General features: G+C 69.0%; 1 protein-coding gene across 1 annotated transcript in view; it reads right to left on the bottom strand.

Moving 5' to 3' along the window:
* Window positions 1–1,670: 1,670 nt before the first annotated feature.
* Window positions 1,671–18,918, bottom strand: part of AP2A1 (adaptor related protein complex 2 subunit alpha 1) — a 37,387-nt gene continuing 20,139 nt past the window's right edge. The window contains 15 exon segments of the mRNA XM_072847763.1: window positions 1,671–2,197; window positions 2,861–2,995; window positions 3,921–3,990; window positions 4,864–4,974; window positions 6,113–6,252; window positions 6,958–7,046; window positions 8,215–8,297; window positions 9,744–9,778; window positions 9,780–9,804; window positions 10,395–10,468; window positions 10,470–10,558; window positions 11,516–11,651; window positions 16,432–16,663; window positions 18,326–18,423; window positions 18,557–18,739. Of these exon segments, the coding sequence (XP_072703864.1) occupies window positions 2,120–2,197; window positions 2,861–2,995; window positions 3,921–3,990; window positions 4,864–4,974; window positions 6,113–6,252; window positions 6,958–7,046; window positions 8,215–8,297; window positions 9,744–9,778; window positions 9,780–9,804; window positions 10,395–10,468; window positions 10,470–10,558; window positions 11,516–11,651; window positions 16,432–16,663; window positions 18,326–18,423; window positions 18,557–18,739 (1,578 nt within the window). The 3' untranslated portion in view covers window positions 1,671–2,119.

Raw genomic sequence — 18,918 nt, 5'->3', positions numbered from 1 at the left:
GCGCCCCCCTGAGCCCCCCCCGGGACCGGGGACCCCCAGCGCCCGGAGCCCCGGAGCTGGGGACCCCCCAGTCTGGATACCGGGGACCCCCCAAGACTGGGGACCCCCAATGCTGGGGACCCCCAAGTCTGGATACCGGGGACCCCCAACACCCGGACCCCCAACATCAGGGAGCTCCGGAGCTGGGGACCCCCCGAGATTGGGGACCCCCAGAGCTGGGGACCCCCAACACCCAGACCCCCAATGTCAGGGAGCCCCGGAGCTGGGGACCCCCCAAGATTGGGGACCCCTGGAGCTGGGGACCCCCCAACCTGGATACTGGGGACCCACCAAGACTGGGGACCCCCCAATCTGGATACTGGGGACCCCCAACACCCGGACCCCCAACATCGGGGAGCTCCGGAGCTGGGGACCCCCCGAGATTGGGGACCCCTGGAGCTGGGGACCCCCCAAGACTGGGGACCCCCAATGCTGGGGACCCCCAAGTCTGGATACCAGGGACCCCCAACACCCGGACCCCCAACGTCAGGGAGCCCCGGAGCTGGGGACCCCCCAGTCTGGATACCGGGGACCCCCAACACCCGGACCCCCAGCATCAGGGAGCTCCGGAGCTGGGGACCCCCCGAGATTGGGGACCCCCGGAGCTGGGGACCCCCAACACCCGGACCCCCAATGTCAGGGAGCCCCGGAGCTGGGGACCCCCCAAGATTGGGGACCCCCGGAGCTGGGGACCCCCCAGTCTGGATAATGGGGACCCCCAACACCCGGACCCCCAACGTTGGGGAGCTCCGGAGCTGGGGACCCCCCGAGATTGGGGACCCCTGGAGCTGGGGACCCCCCAGTCTGGATACTGGGGACCCCCCAAGACTGGGGACCCCCAACGCTGGGGACCCCTAAGTCTGGATACCAGGGACCCCCAACACCCGGACCCCCAACGTCGGGGAGCTCCGGAGCTGGGGACCCCCCGAGATTGGGGACCCCCGGAGCTGGGGACCCCCCAGTCTGGATAATGGGGACCCCCCAAGACTGGGGACCCCCAGAGCTGGGGACCCCCCAGTCTGGATACCAGGGACCCCCAACACCCGGACCCCCAACATCGGGGAGCCCCGGAGCTGGGGACCCCCGAGATTGGGGACCCCCAATGCTGGGGACCCCCAACCTGGACACCATGGCCCCCCAACATCGGGACCCCCAGTGCCGGGACCCCCCAACGCCAGTGACAGCCTGGGCGCCTGGGACCCCCAACATCGGGGACCCCCCCCCCCCGGGACCCCCAACTCTGAGGACCCCCCGCTCACCTGGGTCCCCACCCAGAGAATAAACACATTGGCTCAGCCAGCGAGTCCCGCTGGTGGGGGGCTCTATGGGGCAGAGGTAATTCTATGGGGCAGTGGGGGGCTCTGTGGGGCAGCTTTAAGGCTCTATGGGGCAGTGGGGGGTCTATGGGGCAGCTTTAGGGTTCTATGGGGCATTGGGGGGGCTCTATGGGGCAGAAAGGGGTCTATGGGGCAGCTTTAGGGCTCTATGGGGCACTGGGAGGTCTATGGGGCACTGTGGGGGGTCTATGGGGCACCATGGAGTGGGGGGGGGCTCTGGGGCAGATCTGGGGTGCGTGGGGCAGCCAGGCATGACTGCGGAACACCGTGGGGCAGCCGTGGGGCAGAGCGAGGCGCGTTTGGGGGCCAGGGCCCCCCTTTATTCACAAGAGCGACAGACGCGGCGCGACACGACGGACGAGACACACCTCAACGCACGGCACGGCGCGACCCACGGCGCGACCCACAGCGGGGTAGGGCCTGCCCCACAGAGCACCCCACGGCAGCGGGGGGGGGTGGGGGGGCAGTCCCAGTCCAGGGGATGCTCCTCTGGGGCTGGGGCCCGTGGGGCAGCCCCACAGCAGTGGGGGGGGTACTCGGTGGAACAGGGGGTGTCCCCATAGGGCAGCCCCACGGCAGTGTGGGTCACTGTGGAGCAGCCCCACAGCAGTTGGGGTCCCCATGGGGTGGTAGGGGGCCCCGTGGGATGCCCCATGGTGGTTGGGGTCCCCGTGGGGCACCCCACTATGGTGTGGGGGTGGCTATGGGGCAGCCCCACGGCGGTTGGGGGGCCGGGTGCCCCCCTAGAACTGCATCGCCAGGAGATCGCAGAGGTGCTTCGACACCGACTCCTTGCTCGTGCGCAGCGTCAGCCGGTACATCTGTGGGGCAGCCCCACGGCGTGACCCACGGCGTGTGTGTGTCCCCAGCCCCACAGCGGCCACCCAGCCCCACGGTGTGTGTCCCCCAGCCCCACACTGTGTCCCCCCAGCCCCACGGCAGCCCCACAGCAGCCCCACGGCGTGTCCCCCAGCCCCGTAGCAGCCCCCCAGCATGTCTCCCTCAGCCCCCCAGCGGCCCCCCAGCCCCACGGTGTGTGTCCCAGCAGCCCCCCAGCACGTTCCCCAGCCCCATAGCAGCTCCCCAGCATGTCCCCCCAGCCCCACGGTGGGCGCGTCCCCCAGCCCCATAGCAGCCCCCCAGCCCCACGGCTGCCCCACCTGGGCCTGGGCGTTGGGCTCCAGGCGCAGCAGGCAGCCCCCCCGCCCGCAGCGTGCGTGTCCCCCAGCCCCACGGCAGCCCCCCAGCCCCACGGCAGCCCCCCAGCCCCACGGCGGGCGCGTCCCCCAGCCCCACGGCGCATCCCCCAGCCCCATAGCAGCCCCCCAGCTGCCCCACCTGGGCCCGGGCGTTGGGCTCCAGGCGCAGCAGGCAGCCCCCCACCCCGCAGCGTGCGTGTCCCCCAGCCCCACGGCAGCCCCCCAGCCCCACGGCGGGCGCGTCCCCCAGCCCCACGGCGCGTCCCAGCCCCACGGCTGCCCCACCTGGGCCTGGGCGTTGGGCTCCAGGCGCAGCAGGCACCCGACCTGCAGCGCCTTGGTCTGGATGATGCCGGCGCCCACGAAGTTCTCGGGGTTGGGGTCCACCCCCCCCAGCAGGGCGCTGCCGAAGCCCAGGAGCTGGGGGAGGGGAGGGGGAGGGAGGGGTCAGCCCCCCAACCGGGACCCCGGGATCTGGGGGGCCCCCCGCACCCCAACAAACGCCCCGGGATCCTCCCCCGCCCCCGATAGGGGACGCAGCAGCTGGGGAGCCCCCGTTTGGGGGACCCCTCCCCCCATTTCGGGGACCCCTCCCCCATTTAAGGAACCCCTCCCCCATCTGGGTGACCCCTCCCCATTTACGTGACCCCTCCCCCATTTCAGGGACCCCTCCCCCATTTACATGACCCCTCCCCCATTTACGTGACCCCTTCCTCCATTTAAGGAACCCCTCCCCCATCTGGGTGACCCCTCCCCCATTTGCGAGACCCCTCCCCTATTTCGGTGACCCCTCCCCCATTTAAGGAACCCCTCCCCAGCTGGGTGACCCCTCCCCCATTTCGGTGACCCCTCCCCATCTGGGTGACCCCTCCCCATTTACAGGACCCCTCCCCCATTTCGGTGACCCCTCCCCATTTACGTGACTCCCTCCCCCCATTTCAGTGACCCTCCCCCATTTAAGAAACCCCTCCCCCATTTCGGTGACCCCTCCCCCATTTACGTGACCCCCTCCCCCATTTCAGTGACCCTCCCCCATTTAAGAAACCCTCCCCCATTTCGGTGACCCTCCCCCATCTGGGTGACCCCTCCCCATTTGCGAGACCCCTCCCCCATTTCGGTGACCCCTCCCCCATTTAAGGAACCCCTCCCCAGCTGGGTGACCCCTCCCCCATTTCGGTGACCCCTCCCCATCTGGGTGACCCTCCCCCATTTACAGGACCCCTCCCCCATTTCGGTGACCCCTCCCCCATTTACGTGCCCCCTCCCCTCCCCCATTTCAGTGGCCCTTTCCCCATTTAAGGAACCCCTCCCCCATCCGGGGACCCCTCCCCCCCTCGGGCCCCACCTTGGCCTTGGTCACCTCGGGGTCCATGGGGTGCGCGGCCTTGAAGATCTTCTGGGCCTCCTGCTGCGGCCTGGGGGAGGGCGGGGGAGGGGCGGGAGCGGGGGAGGGGAAACGGGAGCGGGGGGAAGGGGGTACAGGGGGTCAGTGGGGGGCACACGGGGGAGGAGGGCGTGCGATCGCCAAGCGGCCTCGGCCCCTCCCCAGCCCAGCCCCCTCCCCCAGTCCGCCCCTCCCCCCCCCCCCCGAGCTGCTTCCAGCGCTGGAAAGGGCCTGAGCCCCCAGGAGCCCCCTGACCCCCCGGGACCCCCAAGAGCCCCCCAGGGAGCCCCCAAGACCCCCAGGACCCCCCAAAACGCCCCCAAACCCCCTCAAGCCCCCAGGGACCCCCCAAACCCCCAGGACCCCCCAAGCCCCCCAGCCCCCCGGACCCCCCAGCCCCACATGCTGAGCTGCTTCCAGCGCTGGAAGAACTCCTGTGCCCCAGAGACCCCCCAGACCCCCCAAGACCCCCAAAACCCCCAAACCCCCAAACCCCCCAAGCCCCCCCAGGGACCCCCCAAACCCCCAGGGACCCCAAGCCCCCCAGCCCCCCGGACCCCCCAGCCCCACATGCTGAGCTGCTTCCAGCGCTGGAAGAACTCCTGTGCCCCCAGAGACCCCCAGACCCCCCAAGACCCCCAAAACCCCCCAAACCCCCCAAACCCCCAAGCCCCCAGGGACCCCAAACCCCCAGGGACCCCCAAGCCCCCAGCCCCCCGGACCCCCCAGCCCCACATGCTGAGCTGCTTCCAGCGCTGGAAGAACTCCTGTGCCCCCAGAGACCCCCCCAGACCCCCCAAGACCCCCAAAACCCCCAAACCCCCAAACCCCCCAAGCCCCCCAGGGACCCCCCAAACCCCCAGGGACCCCAAGCCCCCCAGCCCCCCGGACCCCCCAGCCCCACATGCTGAGCTGCTTCCAGCGCTGGAAGAACTCCTGTGCCCCCATCTCGCTGGCCTGGAAGAACTTGTTGAGGGTGACGGGGAGCTTCAGGGTGAGGCTTTGGGGGCCCCCTGCCTGGGGGGGGGAGAGGGTCAGGGGCACCCCAAAACCTGCCCCCCCCCCGGCATCCTGAGACAGCCCGCGGGCTGAGAGCCCCTCCAGCAGCCCCTCGACACCCCCTCCCCAAATCCCCCAAACACCCCCGGACCCCCAAACACCCCCAGGTCACCCCAAAATCCTCCAGGACACCCCCAAACCCCCCAGGGTCCCCAAAACACCCCAGGCCCCCCAAACACCCCCAGACCCCCCAAATCCCCTGAGTCCCCCCAAATCCCCCAAACACCCCCAGGCCCCCCAAATCCCCCTGAGACCCCCAAATCCCCCTGGACACCCCCAGGCCCCCCAAACACCCCAGACCCCCCAAATCCCCCTGAGTCCCCCAAATCCCCCCCCCAAACACCCCCAGGCCCCCCAAATCCCCCTGAGACCCCCAAATCCCCCTGGACACCCCCAGGCCCCCAAACACCCCCAGACCCCCCCAAATCCCCCCTGAGTCCCCCAAATCCCCCCAAACACCCCCAGGCCCCCAAATCCCCTGACACCCCCAAATCCCCCTGGACACCCCCAGACCCCCAACACCCCCAGGCCCCCCAAATCCCCTGACACCCCCCAAATCCCCCAAACACCCCAGGCCCCCCAAATCCCCCTGAGTCCCCCCAAATCCCCCCAAACACCCCAGGCCCCCAAATCCCCCTGAGTCCCCCAAATCCCCCAAACACCCCCAGGCCCCCAAATCCCCTGACACCCCAAATCCCCCTGGACACCCCCAGACCCCCAACACCCCCAGGCCCCCAAATCCCCTGACACCCCCAAATCCCCCAAACACCCCCAGGCCCCCAAATCCCCTGAGTCCCCAAATCCCCCAAACACCCCCAGGCCCCCCAAATCCCCTGAGTCCCCCAAATCCCCCCCAAACACCCCCAGGCCCCCAAATCCCCTGACACCCCCCAAATTCCCCCTGGACACCCCCAGACCCCCCAACACCCCCAGGCCCCCAAATCCCCTGACACCCCAAATCCCCCTGGACACCCCCAGGCCCCCCAAATCCCCCTGGACACCCCCAGGCCCCCTGGACACCCCCAGGCCCCCAAATCCCCCTGGACACCCCCAGGCCCCCAAACACCCCCAGGCCCCCCAAATCCCCCGGCCCCCCGTTGCGGCCCCTCACCGGAAGCGCAGGGCCAGGAGGGGGGACGCTGAAGTCCCCCAGACACTCGATGTTCAGGACCTGCTGGACCTGCGCCCCCCCCTCCACCCCCGGCTCCACCGCCCGCGTCTGCACCGCCAGCTGTGGGGGGCTAAGGAGGCACCGCCTGCACCCCGAAACCCCCGGAACCCCCGCACCCCGAAACCTGCTCTCGGAACCCTCCCTGCACCCCGAAACCCCCTGGGAACCCCTGACCCCCTGCACCCCGAACCCCCCGGGAACCCCTGCACCCCAAAACCTCCCTGGGAACCCCTGACCCCCCTGCACCCCAAAACCCCCAGAACCCCCGCACCCCGAAACCTGCTCTTGGAACCCTCCCTGCACCCCGAACCCCCTGGGAACCCCTGACCCCCCAGCACCCCAACCCCCCCCCAGGACCCCTGTCCCCGTGTCCCCATGTCCCCCCGTGTCCCCCGTGTCCCCCCGGTCAGGACATGGCCCTGCAACCCCCTGTCCCCCGATGTCCCCATGTCCCCCAGTGTCCCCCCCGTGTCCCCCGGTCAGGACATGGCCCTGCAGCCCCGTGTCCCCCGATGTCCCCATGTCCCCCAGTGTCCCCCCCAGTGTCCCCCCTGTCCCCCGATGTCCCCATGTCCCCCGTGTCCCCCCCAGTGTCCCCCCTGTCCCCCGATGTCCCCATATCCCCCCGTGTCCCCCCCCCCAGTGTCCCCCTGTCCCCTGATGTCCCCATGTCCCCCGTGTCCCCCCCCAGTGTCCCCCCTGTCCCCCGATGTCCCCATGTCCCCCGTGTCCCCCCCGTGTCCCCCCTGTCCCCCCGGTCAGGATATGGCCCTGCAGCTCCCCGGGGCAGGTGACAGTGGGGACAAAGTTCTGGAAGGGGACAGACGTCTTGTTCCCGTAGAAGAGGTACATGCGGCCTGGGGGGACACGGGGGCACGGGGGGCATGGGGACACGGGGGGACACTGAGGGGACAGGGGGACACATGGGGGACATGGGGACACGGGGGGACATGAGGGATACGGGGAGGACACAGGGGGACACAGGGGACATGGGGGACATGGAGTGGGGACATCGGGACATGGGGGACACAGGGAGAGACATGGGGGCGCAGGGGGACACGGGGGACATGGGGGACATGGGGGACACGGAGGGGACAGGGGACATGGAGGGGGACGGGGGACACAGGGAGACATGGGGGACGCAGGGGACATGGGGGACACGGGGGACATGGGGACACAGAGGGGGACAGGGGACACGGAGTGGGGACATGGGGGGACACAGGAGACATGGGGGACACGGGGGACATGGGGACACGGGGGACATGGGGGACACAGGGGGACATGGGGACACGGAGGGGGACATGGGGGACGCAGGGGACACAGGAGGGACGCAGGGGGATGCAGGGGGACACGGGGGGACATGGGGACATGGGGAGGACACGGGGGACACATTAGGGGGACACACGAGGACATGGGGACACACAGGGGGACACATGAGGGGACACGGGGACATGAGGAGACACAGGGGGACATGGAGGGGACATGAGGGACACGGGAGGACATGGGGGGACACAAGGGACATGGGGGACACAAGGGACATGGGGGACATGGGGGACATGGAAGGACACAGGGACATGAGGGGACACGGGGGACACGAGGATCATGGGGGGACAGGTGGGGGACATGTGGGGACATGGGGGGACACGGGATCATGGGGGGACAGGTGGGGACACATGGGGACATGGGGGACAGGTGGGGGACACGGGGATCATGGGGGACAGGTGGGGGACACGTGGGGACATGGGGGACACGGGGGGACAGGTGGGGGACACGGGGGACACGGGATCATGGGGGGACACGGAGGGGACACGGGGACATCGAGAGGTGACATCGAGGGGGACCACAGGGACCACCAGAGAGGAGAGGACAGCACGGGGGGGGGCACACAGACACAACAACACCCAGTCAGTGGGGACAGCGAGGACGCAGCCCCCGTGTCCCCCCGCGTGCCCGCTGTCCCCCCGTGTCCCCACTGTCCCCCGTGTCCCCGCTGTCCCCCGCGTCCCCGCTGTCCCCAAGGCTCACCCAGGTTCTGCCTGAACTCGGACTTGACCCCGATCTGCAGGAGCTGGTTCTCGAAGAGCACCCCGTTATTCTTACAGACGAACCTGGGGGGCACGGGGGGACACGGGGGGGACACGGGGACACCGGGGGGACACGGGGGATGGGGACACGGGGGGGACACAGGGACACACAAGGGGGACACAAAGGGGACACAAGGGGGACACAAGGGGACACAGGGACACAGGGGGACACAGGGTGGGACACGGGGGGACACGGGGGGACACGGGGGGACATAGGAGATGGGGACACGCGGGGGACATGGGGGACAGGGACATGGGGGGACACGGGGACACCGGGACAACATGGGGGGACACGAGGGATGACACGGGGACGACACGGGGACATGGGGACATGGGGGGACACGGGGACACGGGGGGGACACGGGGACACCGGGGGACACGGGGATGGGGACACGGGGGGTACACGGGGACATGGAGGGGGACACGGGGGATGACACGGGGACACAAGGGGGACACAAGGGGACACAGGGGATGGGGACACAGGGGGGACATGGGGGACATGGGGGACACGACACGGGGACACGGGGGGACACGGGGACAGGACACGGGGACACACGGGGGGACATGGAAGGGACATAGGGGATGGGGACATGCAGGGGGACACAGGGGACAGGGACATGGGGATGACATGGGGACACCGGGATGACACAGAGACACGGGGACACGGGGGGACGCGGGGACATGGGGGGACACGGGGGGACATGGGGACACAGGGGGACGCGGGGACACCGGGGGACACGGGGATGACATGGGGACACGGGGGGACATAGGAGATGGGGACACACGGGGGGGACACGGGGGACAGGGACATGGGGAACAACATGGGGACACCGGGACGACACCGGGACACGGGGGACACGGGTCAGGACACGGGACGGGGGGACATGGAAGGGACATAGGGATGGGGACATGCAGGGGGACACCGGGGGACAGGGACATGGGGATGACATGGGGACACCGGGATGACACAGAGACACGGGGACATGGAGGGGACACGGGGGGGACACGGGGGACATGACACCGGGGGGACACGGGGATGGGGACACACAGGGGGACACAGGGGACAGAGACATGGGGGACGACACGGGGACACCGGGACGACCCGGGGGACATGGGGGGAGATGGGGACACAGGGGATGACACGGGGACACAGGGGGACACGGGGACATGGGGACACAGGGACGATATGGGGACACGGGGACAGGACACGGGGACATGGGGGGACACGGGGGACACAGGGGGACACGGGGACAGGACATGGGGACACCGGGGGACACAGGGACACAGGGGGACAGGGGGACACCGCGTCAGGGCCCTGCGTCCCCCGTGTCCCCCGCCGCAGGCAGAGGGGTGGCAGGAGGAGCAGCGCCCCCCCCCACGGAGGGACCCCCAATTTGGGGGGGACGGGGGACGGACCCCGGCATCCGGGTCCCCGATTTGGGGGCCGGGGGGAAGGGTGGGGGCCCTCACTTGTTGAGCAGCTCGTCGGCCTCGGGCAGGGGCAGGGGGGTCCTCGGGGGGCGGCCCCGCCCTGCGGAGAGAGGGGGTTTTGGGGGACCCAGGTGTCCTGGACCCCCCACCCCCACCCCAGGGTGCCCCCCAAAGCGCAGGGGAGCCCTCCCCAGGTGACCCCCAGCCCTCCCCCCGGTGCCCCCTAAACTCCAGGGACCCCCAGGGAGCCCCCCAAACCTCATGTGCCCCCGGGGTGACCCCAGCCCCTCCCACCCCAGGGAGCCCCCAAACCCCAGGGGACCCCCAGGACCCTCCCCACGCCCCCAGGGAGCCCCCCCAAACCCCAGGGGACCCCCCCATCCCCCCGGTGACCCCCAGCCCCCCTCCTCAGGGTGCCCCCCAAACCCCATGTGCCCCCCGGGTGACCACAGGCTCCCCCCGGGAGCCCCCCAAACCCCAGGGGACCCCCATGGACACCCCCAAACCCCAGGGACCCCCCCAGGTGCCCCCACCCCCCCACCCAGGGTGCCCCCCAAACCCCAGGGACCCCCATGTGCCCCCCCAATGCTCCCCCAACCCCAGCCCCCTGCCCCCAAACCCCAGGGGACCCCAGGGACCCCCCCCCAGGGGACCCCACGCCCCCCACCCCAGGGTGCCCCCAGCACCCACCCGAGGAAGGCGTCGTCGGGGGTGCCCCCGGGGGGCGGGGGCTCCACGTCCACCAGGAGGCTGCTGCCGGCGGGGGGAGGGTGCCCCGGCGGGGGGAGGGGCGGCCCCGCGCAGGCCCAGGAGGTCGGCGGAGGGGGACGGCGTCGACTGGGGGGCGGGGGGAGTTCGGGGGGCCCAGGCGTCCGGGACCCCCCAAAAGGGGACACCCACCCTGGGTGAACCCCCCCACGGGATCCCCCCAGGTGACCCCCCACCCCGGGACCCCCAGGTGACCCCCCATGGGACCCCCACCCCGGGTGACCCCCACCCAGGTGACCCCTCCCCGGTGGACTCCCCCCCAGGTGACCCCCCATGTGATCCCCCTCCAGATGACCCTCCCCCACCCATGGGACGCCGCACCCCGAGTGACGCCCCCATGGGACACGCCCCCATGGGACCCCCCAAAGGAGAACCCTCACCTATGGGACCCCCCACCCTAAGTGTCCCCTACCCAGGTGAGCCCCCCCATGGGACCCCACCCCAGATGACCCCCCCATGGGACCCCCCATCCATGGGACCCCCACCCATGGGATTCCCCCCCCAGGTGACCCCACCCCGGGTGACCCCCACCCAGGTGACCCCCCACCCAGGTGACCCCCCATCCATGGGACCCCCCAGGTGACCCCCCCCACCCATGGGACCCCCCCATGCGACCCCCACCCAGGTGACCCCCCAAAGGAGAACCCTCACCCATGGGACCCCCCAGGTGACACCCCCCCCATGGGACCCCCACCCATGGGACCCCCCCATGGGACCCCCCATCCAGGTGACCCCCAAAGGAGAACCCTCACCCTTGGGACCCCCCCAAGTGTGTCCCCCCAGGTGACTCCCCCCCACGGGACCCCCAGGTGACACCCCCCCACCCATGGGACCCCCCAAAGGAGAACCCTCACCCTTCGGACCACCCCCCCAAGTGTTGTCCCCCCAGGTGACTCCCCACCCACCCATGGGACCCCCCATGGGACCCCCACCCAGGTGACCCCCCAAAGGAGAACCCTCACCCTTAGGACCCCCCACCCTAAGTGTCCCCCTACCCAGGTGACCCCCCCCCACGGGACCCCCCGGTGCCCCCCGCTCACGGCGCTGCTGGGGGCTCGGCGCCGCCGTTGAGCTCGGGGCCGCCCTCGGCCCCCGCCCCGGCCCCCGCTTCCGCTTCAGCTTGGCCAGGATGGAGGAGCCGCGCTCGGGGAACGGCGGCATCTCCTCCAGCACCGTCGCCTGCCGGCACCCCGGCACCCCGTGTCACCCCCACGGCACCCCCACACCCGCGGCACCCCGGCACCCCGCGTCACCCGCGTCACCCCCACACCCCGCGGCACCCCTGCACCCCGCGTCACCCCTGCGTCACCCCCACATCACCCCGCACCCCACGTCACCCCCACGTCACCCCCACACCCCGCATCACCCCGCGTCACCCCCACGTCACCCCGCGTCACCCCCACACCCCGTCACCCCCGCGTCACCCCGCGTCACCCCCACATCACCCCCACATCACCCCGCACACCCCACATCACCCCGTGTCACCCCGTCACCCCCCACACCCCACGTCACCCCGCGTCACCCCCGCGTCACCCCGCGTCACCCCCACACCCCCGCGTCACCCCATCACCCTGTCAGCCCCATATCACCCCGTGTCATCCTGTGTCACCCCCATGTCACCCCGTGTCACCAAATGTCACTCCCCTGTCACCCCCCGTCACCCCCAGGCGGGCCGGCCCCGGGTCCCCCAGGGCAGGGCAGGGGGGGCCGGGGTGGCAGCTCGGGGGGGGGACACTGTCCCCAGCGTCACCATGGCAGCCTGTCCCCGGGTCACCCTGTCCCGCTGTCACCCTCTTGGGCTGTCACCCCGTCAGCACAGCTCTCTGTCACCCTGTCCTTCTGCCACCCCCTCTGTCACCCCGTCCTTCTGTCACCGTCACCCTGTCCTTCTGCCACCCCCTCTGTCACCCCGTCCTTCTGTCACCCTGTCACCCCGTCCTTCTGTCACCCCCTCTGTCACCTTGTCCTTCTGCCACCCCGTCCTTCTGCCACCCCCTCTGTCACCCTGTCCTTCTGTCACCCCCTCTGTCACCCCGTCCTTCTGTCACCCTGTCACCCCGTCCTTCTGTCACCCCCTCTGTCACCCCGTCCTTCTGTCACCCCGTCACCTTGTCCTTCCGTCACCCTGTCACCCTTTCCTTCTGCCACCCCTCTGTCACCCCGTCCTTCTGTCACCCTGTCACCCCGTCCTTCTGTCACCCCTCTGTCACCCTGTCCTTCTGTCACCGTCACCCCATCCTTCTGCCACCCCTCTGTCACCCCGTCCTTCTGTCACCCCGTCACCTTGTCCTTCCGTCACCCTGTCACCCTGTCCTTCTGCCACCCCCTCTGTCACCCCGTCCTTCTGTCACCCTGGCACCTTGTCCTTCCATCACCCTGTCACCCTGTCCTTCTGTCACCCTGTCACCCCATCCTTCCGTCACCCTGTCACTCTGTCCTCCTATCCTTCTGTCACCCCATGTGTCCCCCCATGCTTGTCACCCTGTCCTTCTGTCACCCCCTCTGTCACCCTGTCCTTCTGTCACCCCATCCTTCCGTCACCCCATCTGCCACCCCGTCCCCCATCCTTCTGTCACCCTGTCCTTCTGTCACCCCATCCTTCTGTCACCTTGTCCTGTCATCCTGTCACCCTGTCCTTCTGTCACCCCATCCTTCTGTCACCTTGTCCTGTCCTTCTGTCACCCTGTCCTTCTGTCACCCTGTCCTTCTGTCATCCTGTCACCCTGTCCTTCTGTCACCCCCTCTGTCACCCTGTCCTTCTGCCACCCTGTCTTTCCATCACTCTGTCCCCCCATCCCTCTGTCACGCTGTCCTTCCGTCACCTTGTCACCCCACCCTTCTGTCCCCCCATCCTTCTGTCCCCCCGTCTGTCACCCTGCCACCCCGTCCTTCTGTCCCCCCCGCCACACCCCCCTGGCCCCATGTCACCTCACCGCCGTGTCCCCAGCACTCACCGGGACATCGGGGCTGCTGCAGCGCGGTGGAGCTGTGGAGCTGGCTGCCAGGTGTCCCCACTGTCCCCCCGTGTCCCCCAATGTCCCCAGGTGTCCCCAAGTGTCCCCAAGTGTCCCCAGGGCTCACCAGGACGTCGGTGCCGGCGATGGAGCCGAGCTGGAGCTACTCGACGGCGCTGCTGCAGCTCCACGTCGGCGTCGTGGATCCGTCTGCCTCCCGTCCCCAAGTCCCCAAGTCTCCACGTCCCCACCATGTCCCCCAAAGTCCCTACGATGTCCCCCAATGTCCCTACAATGTCCCCCAATGTCCCCAAATGTCCCCAGGGCTCACCAGGACGTCGGTGCCGGCAATGGAGCCGAGCTGGAGCTACTCGACGGCGCTGCTGCAGCTCCACGTCGGCGTCGTGGATCCGTCTGCCTCCCGTCCCCAAGTCCCCAAGTCTCCACGTCCCCACCATGTCCCCCAAAGTCCCTACGATGTCCCCCAATGTCCCTACAATGTCCCCCAATGTCCCCAAATGTCCCCAGGGCTCACCAGGACGTCGGTGCCGGCGATGGAGCCGAGCTGGAGCTACTCGACGGCGCTGCTGCAGCTCCACGTCGGTGTCGTGGATCCGTCTGCCCCCGTCCCCAAGTCCCCAAGTCTCCACGTCCCCACCATGTCCCCCAAAGTCCCTACGATGTCCCCCAATGTCCGTACGATGTCCCCCAATGTCCCCAAACGTCCCCCAATGTCCCCAAGTGTCCCCAGGGCTCACCAGGACGTCGGTGCTGGCGATGGAGCCGAGCTGGAGCTACTCGACGGCGCTGCTGCAGCTCCATGTCGGTGTCGTGGATCCGTCTGCCCCCGTCCCCAAGTCCCCACATCCCTGCCACGTCCCCAGACGTCCCCAAACGTCCCCAAATGTCCCCAGGGCTCACCAGGACGTTGGTGCCGGCAATGGAGCCGAGCTGGAGCTACTCGACGGCGCTGCTGCAGCTCCACGTCGGTGTCATGGATCCGTCTGCCCCCGTCCCCAAGTCTCCACGTCCCCACCATGTCCCCCAATGTCCCTACGATGTCCCCCAAAGTCCCTACGATGTCCCCCAATGTCCCTACGATGTCCCCCAATGTCCCCAAATGTCCCCAAATGTCCCCAGGGCTCACCAGGACGTTGGTGCCAGCGATGGAGCCGAGCTTGAGGTACTCGACGGCGCTGCTGCAGCTCCACGTCGGCGTCGTGGATCCGTCTGCCTCCCGTCCCCAAGTCCCCAAGTCTCCACGTCCCCACCATGTCCCCCAAAGTCCCTACGATGTCCCCCAATGTCCCTACAATGTCCCCCAATGTCCCCAAATGTCCCCAGGGCTCACCAGGACGTCGGTGCCGGCAATGGAGCCGAGCTGGAGCTACTCGACGGCGCTGCTGCAGCTCCATGTCGGTGTCGTGGATCCGTCTGCCCCCATCCCCAAGTCCCCACATCCCTGCCACGTCCCCAGATGTCCCCAAACGTCCCCAAATGTCCCCAGGGCTCACCAGGACGTTGGTGCCAGCGATGGAGCTGAGCTTGAGGTACTCGATGGCGCTGCTGCAGCTCCACGTCGGCGTCGTGGATCTGTCTGCCCCCGTCCCCAAGTCTCCATGTCCCCACCATGTCCCCCAAAGTCCCTACGATGTCCCCCAATGTCCCCAAACGTCCCCAGGGCTCACCAGGACGTTGGTGCCGGCAATGGAGCCGAGCTGGAGCTACTCGACGGCGCTGCTGCAGCTCCACGTCGGCATCATGGATCTGTCTGCCTCCCGTCCCCAAGTCTCCATGTCCCCACCCTGTCCCCCAATGTCCCCAGACGTCCCCAAACGTCCCCAAATGTCCCCAGGGCTCACCAGGACGTTGGTGCCGGCGACGGAGCTGAGCTTGAGGTACTCGATGGCGCTGCTGCAGCTCCACGTCGGCGTCGTGGATCCGTCTGCCCCCGTCCCCAAGTCCCCAAGTCTCCACGTCCCCACCCTGTCCCCCAAAGTCCCTACAATGTCCCCCAATGTCCCCAAATGTCCCCAGGGCTCACCAGGACGTCGGTGCCGGCAATGGAGCCGAGCTGGAGCTACTCGACGGCGCTGCTGCAGCTCCACGTCGGCGTCGTGGATCCGTCTGCCCCCCGTCCCCAAGTCCCCAAGTCTCCACGTCCCCACCCTGTCCCCCAAAGTCCCTACGATGTCCCCCAATGTCCCTACGATGTCCCCCAATGTCCCCAAATGTCCCCAAATGTCCGCAGGGCTCACCAGGACGTTGGTGCCGGCAATGGAGCCGAGCTGGAGCTACTCGACGGCGCTGCTGCAGCTCCACGTCGGCGTCGTGGATCCGTCTGCCCCCGTCCCCAAGTCTCCACGTCCCCACCCTGTCCCCCAAAGTCCCTACGATGTCCCCCAATGTCCCTACGATGTCCCCCAATGTCCCCAAATGTCCCCAAATGTCCGCAGGGCTCACCAGGACGTTGGTGCCGGCAATGGAGCCGAGCTGGAGCTACTCGACGGCGCTGCTGCAGCTCCATGTCGGTGTCGTGGATCCGTCTGCCCCCATCCCCAAGTCCCCACATCCCTGCCACGTCCCCAGACGTCCCCAAACGTCCCCAAATGTCCCCAGGGCTCACCAGGACGTTGGTGCCAGCGATGGAGCTGAGCTTGAGGTACTCGACAGCGCTGCTGCAGCTCCACGTCGGTGTCATGGATCCGTCTGCCCCCCGTCCCCAAGTCTCCACGTCCCCACCATGTCCCCCAAAGTCCCTACGATGTCCCCCAATGTCCATACGATGTCCCCCAATGTCCCCAAACGTCCCCCAATGTCCCCAGGTGTCCCCAGGGCTCACCAGGATGTTGGTGCCGGCAATGGAGCCGAGCTGGAGCTACTCGACGGCGCTGCTGCAGCTCCACGTCGGCGTCGTGGATCCGTCTGCCCCCGTCCCCAAGTCCCCACATCCCTGCCACGTCCCCAGACGTCCCCAAACGTCCCCAAATGTCCCCAGGGCTCACCAGGACGTCGGTGCTGGCGATGGAGCTGAGCTTGAGGTACTCGACGGCGCGCTGCTGCAGCTCCACGTCGGCGTTGCGCAGCTGGCTGCCGGCCCGCAGCACCTCCTGGATGGTGCCCTTGGTCTCGGGGAAGAGGTTGATGAATTTGATGTAGGTGGAGAGCAGCAGCGCCCGGGTGGCCACGCTGCAGAGGTGGAACTTGGAGTGCAGCAGCCCGAACTGCACCAGCGGGCTGCGGGGACAGTGGGGACAGTGTGGGGACACCGGGGACACCGGGGCAGAGGCCCCATGGAGCCCCTGAACCAGCCCCAGGTGCTGCAGGGACACAAGGGGACACTGGGGACAGCGGGGACATTGGGGACACCGGGTGAGAGACCCCGTGGATCCCCTCAAACAGCCCGAACTGCACCAGCGGGCTGTGGGGACAGTGGGGACAGTGTGGGGACAGTGTGGGGACACTGGGGACACCGGGGCAGAGGCCCCGTGGAGCCCCTGAGGCTGCCCAAGGTTCAGCATGGGGCTGCAGGGACACTGGGGACAGTGTGGGGACACTGGGGACACCGGGGCAGAGGCCCCATGGGTCCCCTGAACCAGCCCCAGGTGCTGTAGGGACACAAGGGGACACTGGGGACAGTGGGGACACCGGGTGAGAGACCCCACGGAGCCCCTGAACCAGCCCGAACTGCACCAGCGGGCTGTGGGGACAGTGGGGACAGTGTGGGGACACTGGGGACACCGGGGCAGAGGCACCGTGGAGCCCCTGAACCAGCCCGAACTGCACCAGCGGGCTGTGGGGACAGTGGGGACAGTGTGGGGACACTGGGGACACCGGGGCAGAGGCACCGTGGGTCCCCTGAACCAGCCCCAGGTGCTGCAGGGACACAAGGGGACACTGGGGACACTGGGTGAGAGACCCCACGGAGCCCCTGAACCAGCCCGAACTGCACCAGCGGGCTGCGGGGACAGTGGGGACAGTGTGGGGACACTGGGGACACCGGGGCAGAGGCACCGTGGAGCCCCTGAACCAGCCCGAACTGCACCAGCGGGCTGCGGGGACATTGGGGACAGTGTGGGGACACCGGGGCAGAGTCCCCATGGGTCCCCTGAACCAGCCCCAGGTGCTGCAGGGACACAAGGGGACACTGGGGACAGTGGGGACACCAGGGCAGAGTCCCCATGGAGCCCCTCAAGCAGCCCGAACTGCACCAGCGGGCTGTGGGGACAGTGGGGACAGTGTGGGGACACTGGGGACACCGGGGCAGAGGCCCCGTGGAGCCCCTGAGGCTGCCCGAGGTTCAGCACGGGGCTGCAGGGACACTGGGGACAGCGTGGGGACAGCGTGGGGACAGCAGGCCGAAGGGGACAGAGTCCCTGTGGACACCCTGAACACTGCGGGGACACTGGGGACAGCGTGGGGACGCTGGGTCGGGGACTCCACGGGGACTCTGTCCCCCTGACCCAGCTCCCGCTGCAGAGGGACCAGCAAGGGGACACTGAGGGGACAGCGGGGCCACCGGCTTGCGGTGACAGAGATCCTGGGGACCCCCCCCCCCCAACCAGCCTGGGGTGCAGCGGGGACTCCATGGGGACACCGAGGTGAGAGCGGGGGGACAGCACAGACCCTGGGGACCCCCCCCAACCAGCCCGGGGTGCAGCGGGGACTCCATGGGGACACCGGGGTGAGAGGGGGGGGACAGCAGGACACAGTGTGTCCCCCCCCCCCCCCTCAAACCACCCTCAAGGCTTTGGGGGCCCAGGGGAGGAACCCCCACCCCCAGGCGACACCACCACCTCCCCAAAAAAACCACCAGGGACCCCCAATCTCCCCAGAGTGGGGCCGCCGAGTGTCCCCCGAGTGTCCCCCGAGTGTCCCCACCCCTCCAGCCCCCCTTACCTGGAGCGGGGGTCCCCCGCGATGAGGTTGCCGAATTCCCCCAGGATGTAGCCCCCCACCTTCACCATGTTCTCGTGGCACGCCGGCGCCTGCAACGCCTGCCGCGAGACGGACGCGGGGCGGGGGGAAGACTTCGATGAGGAACCGGGGATCGTTTTTTTGGGGTGCAAAAAGGGAAAAATTGGAGGGGGGGGAGGGGTCCTGGGTCCCGTTCCTCCCCCCCCTCTTCACCTCGAAGACGGTTTTGGCGGCGTAGCCCTGGACGTCGTCGCGGTTGATGACGATCTGGATGACGCGGTACCACACCTCCTCGCTGACGTAGTCGCCCGCGATGCGGATCAGGTTGAGGATGGTGTCCACGTACCAGCTGTAGTCCACCGCGTACTTCTCCGCCAGGATGGCCACCTTCAGCACCTGGGGGGGGTGGTTTTTTTTTGGGGGGGAGGAGCTTTGGGGGGATCCCCTAGGGGTTTCTGGGGTCCCCTTGGGGGCTAGGGAGGTGCCCTTGGGGGTTTTGGGGGCCTTTGGGAGTCCCTCGGGGCTTTTGGGGTCCCCTCAGGGGTCTAACGGGGCTCCTTGGGGTCTTGGGGCAT

Source organism: Ciconia boyciana, chromosome 28 (genome assembly GCF_034638445.1).
Source record: "Ciconia boyciana chromosome 28, ASM3463844v1, whole genome shotgun sequence".
NCBI classification, from domain to species: Eukaryota; Metazoa; Chordata; class Aves; order Ciconiiformes; family Ciconiidae; genus Ciconia; species Ciconia boyciana.
Note: the sequence above shows the minus strand (reverse complement) of the source record. Positions and strands in the feature narration are given on the sequence as shown.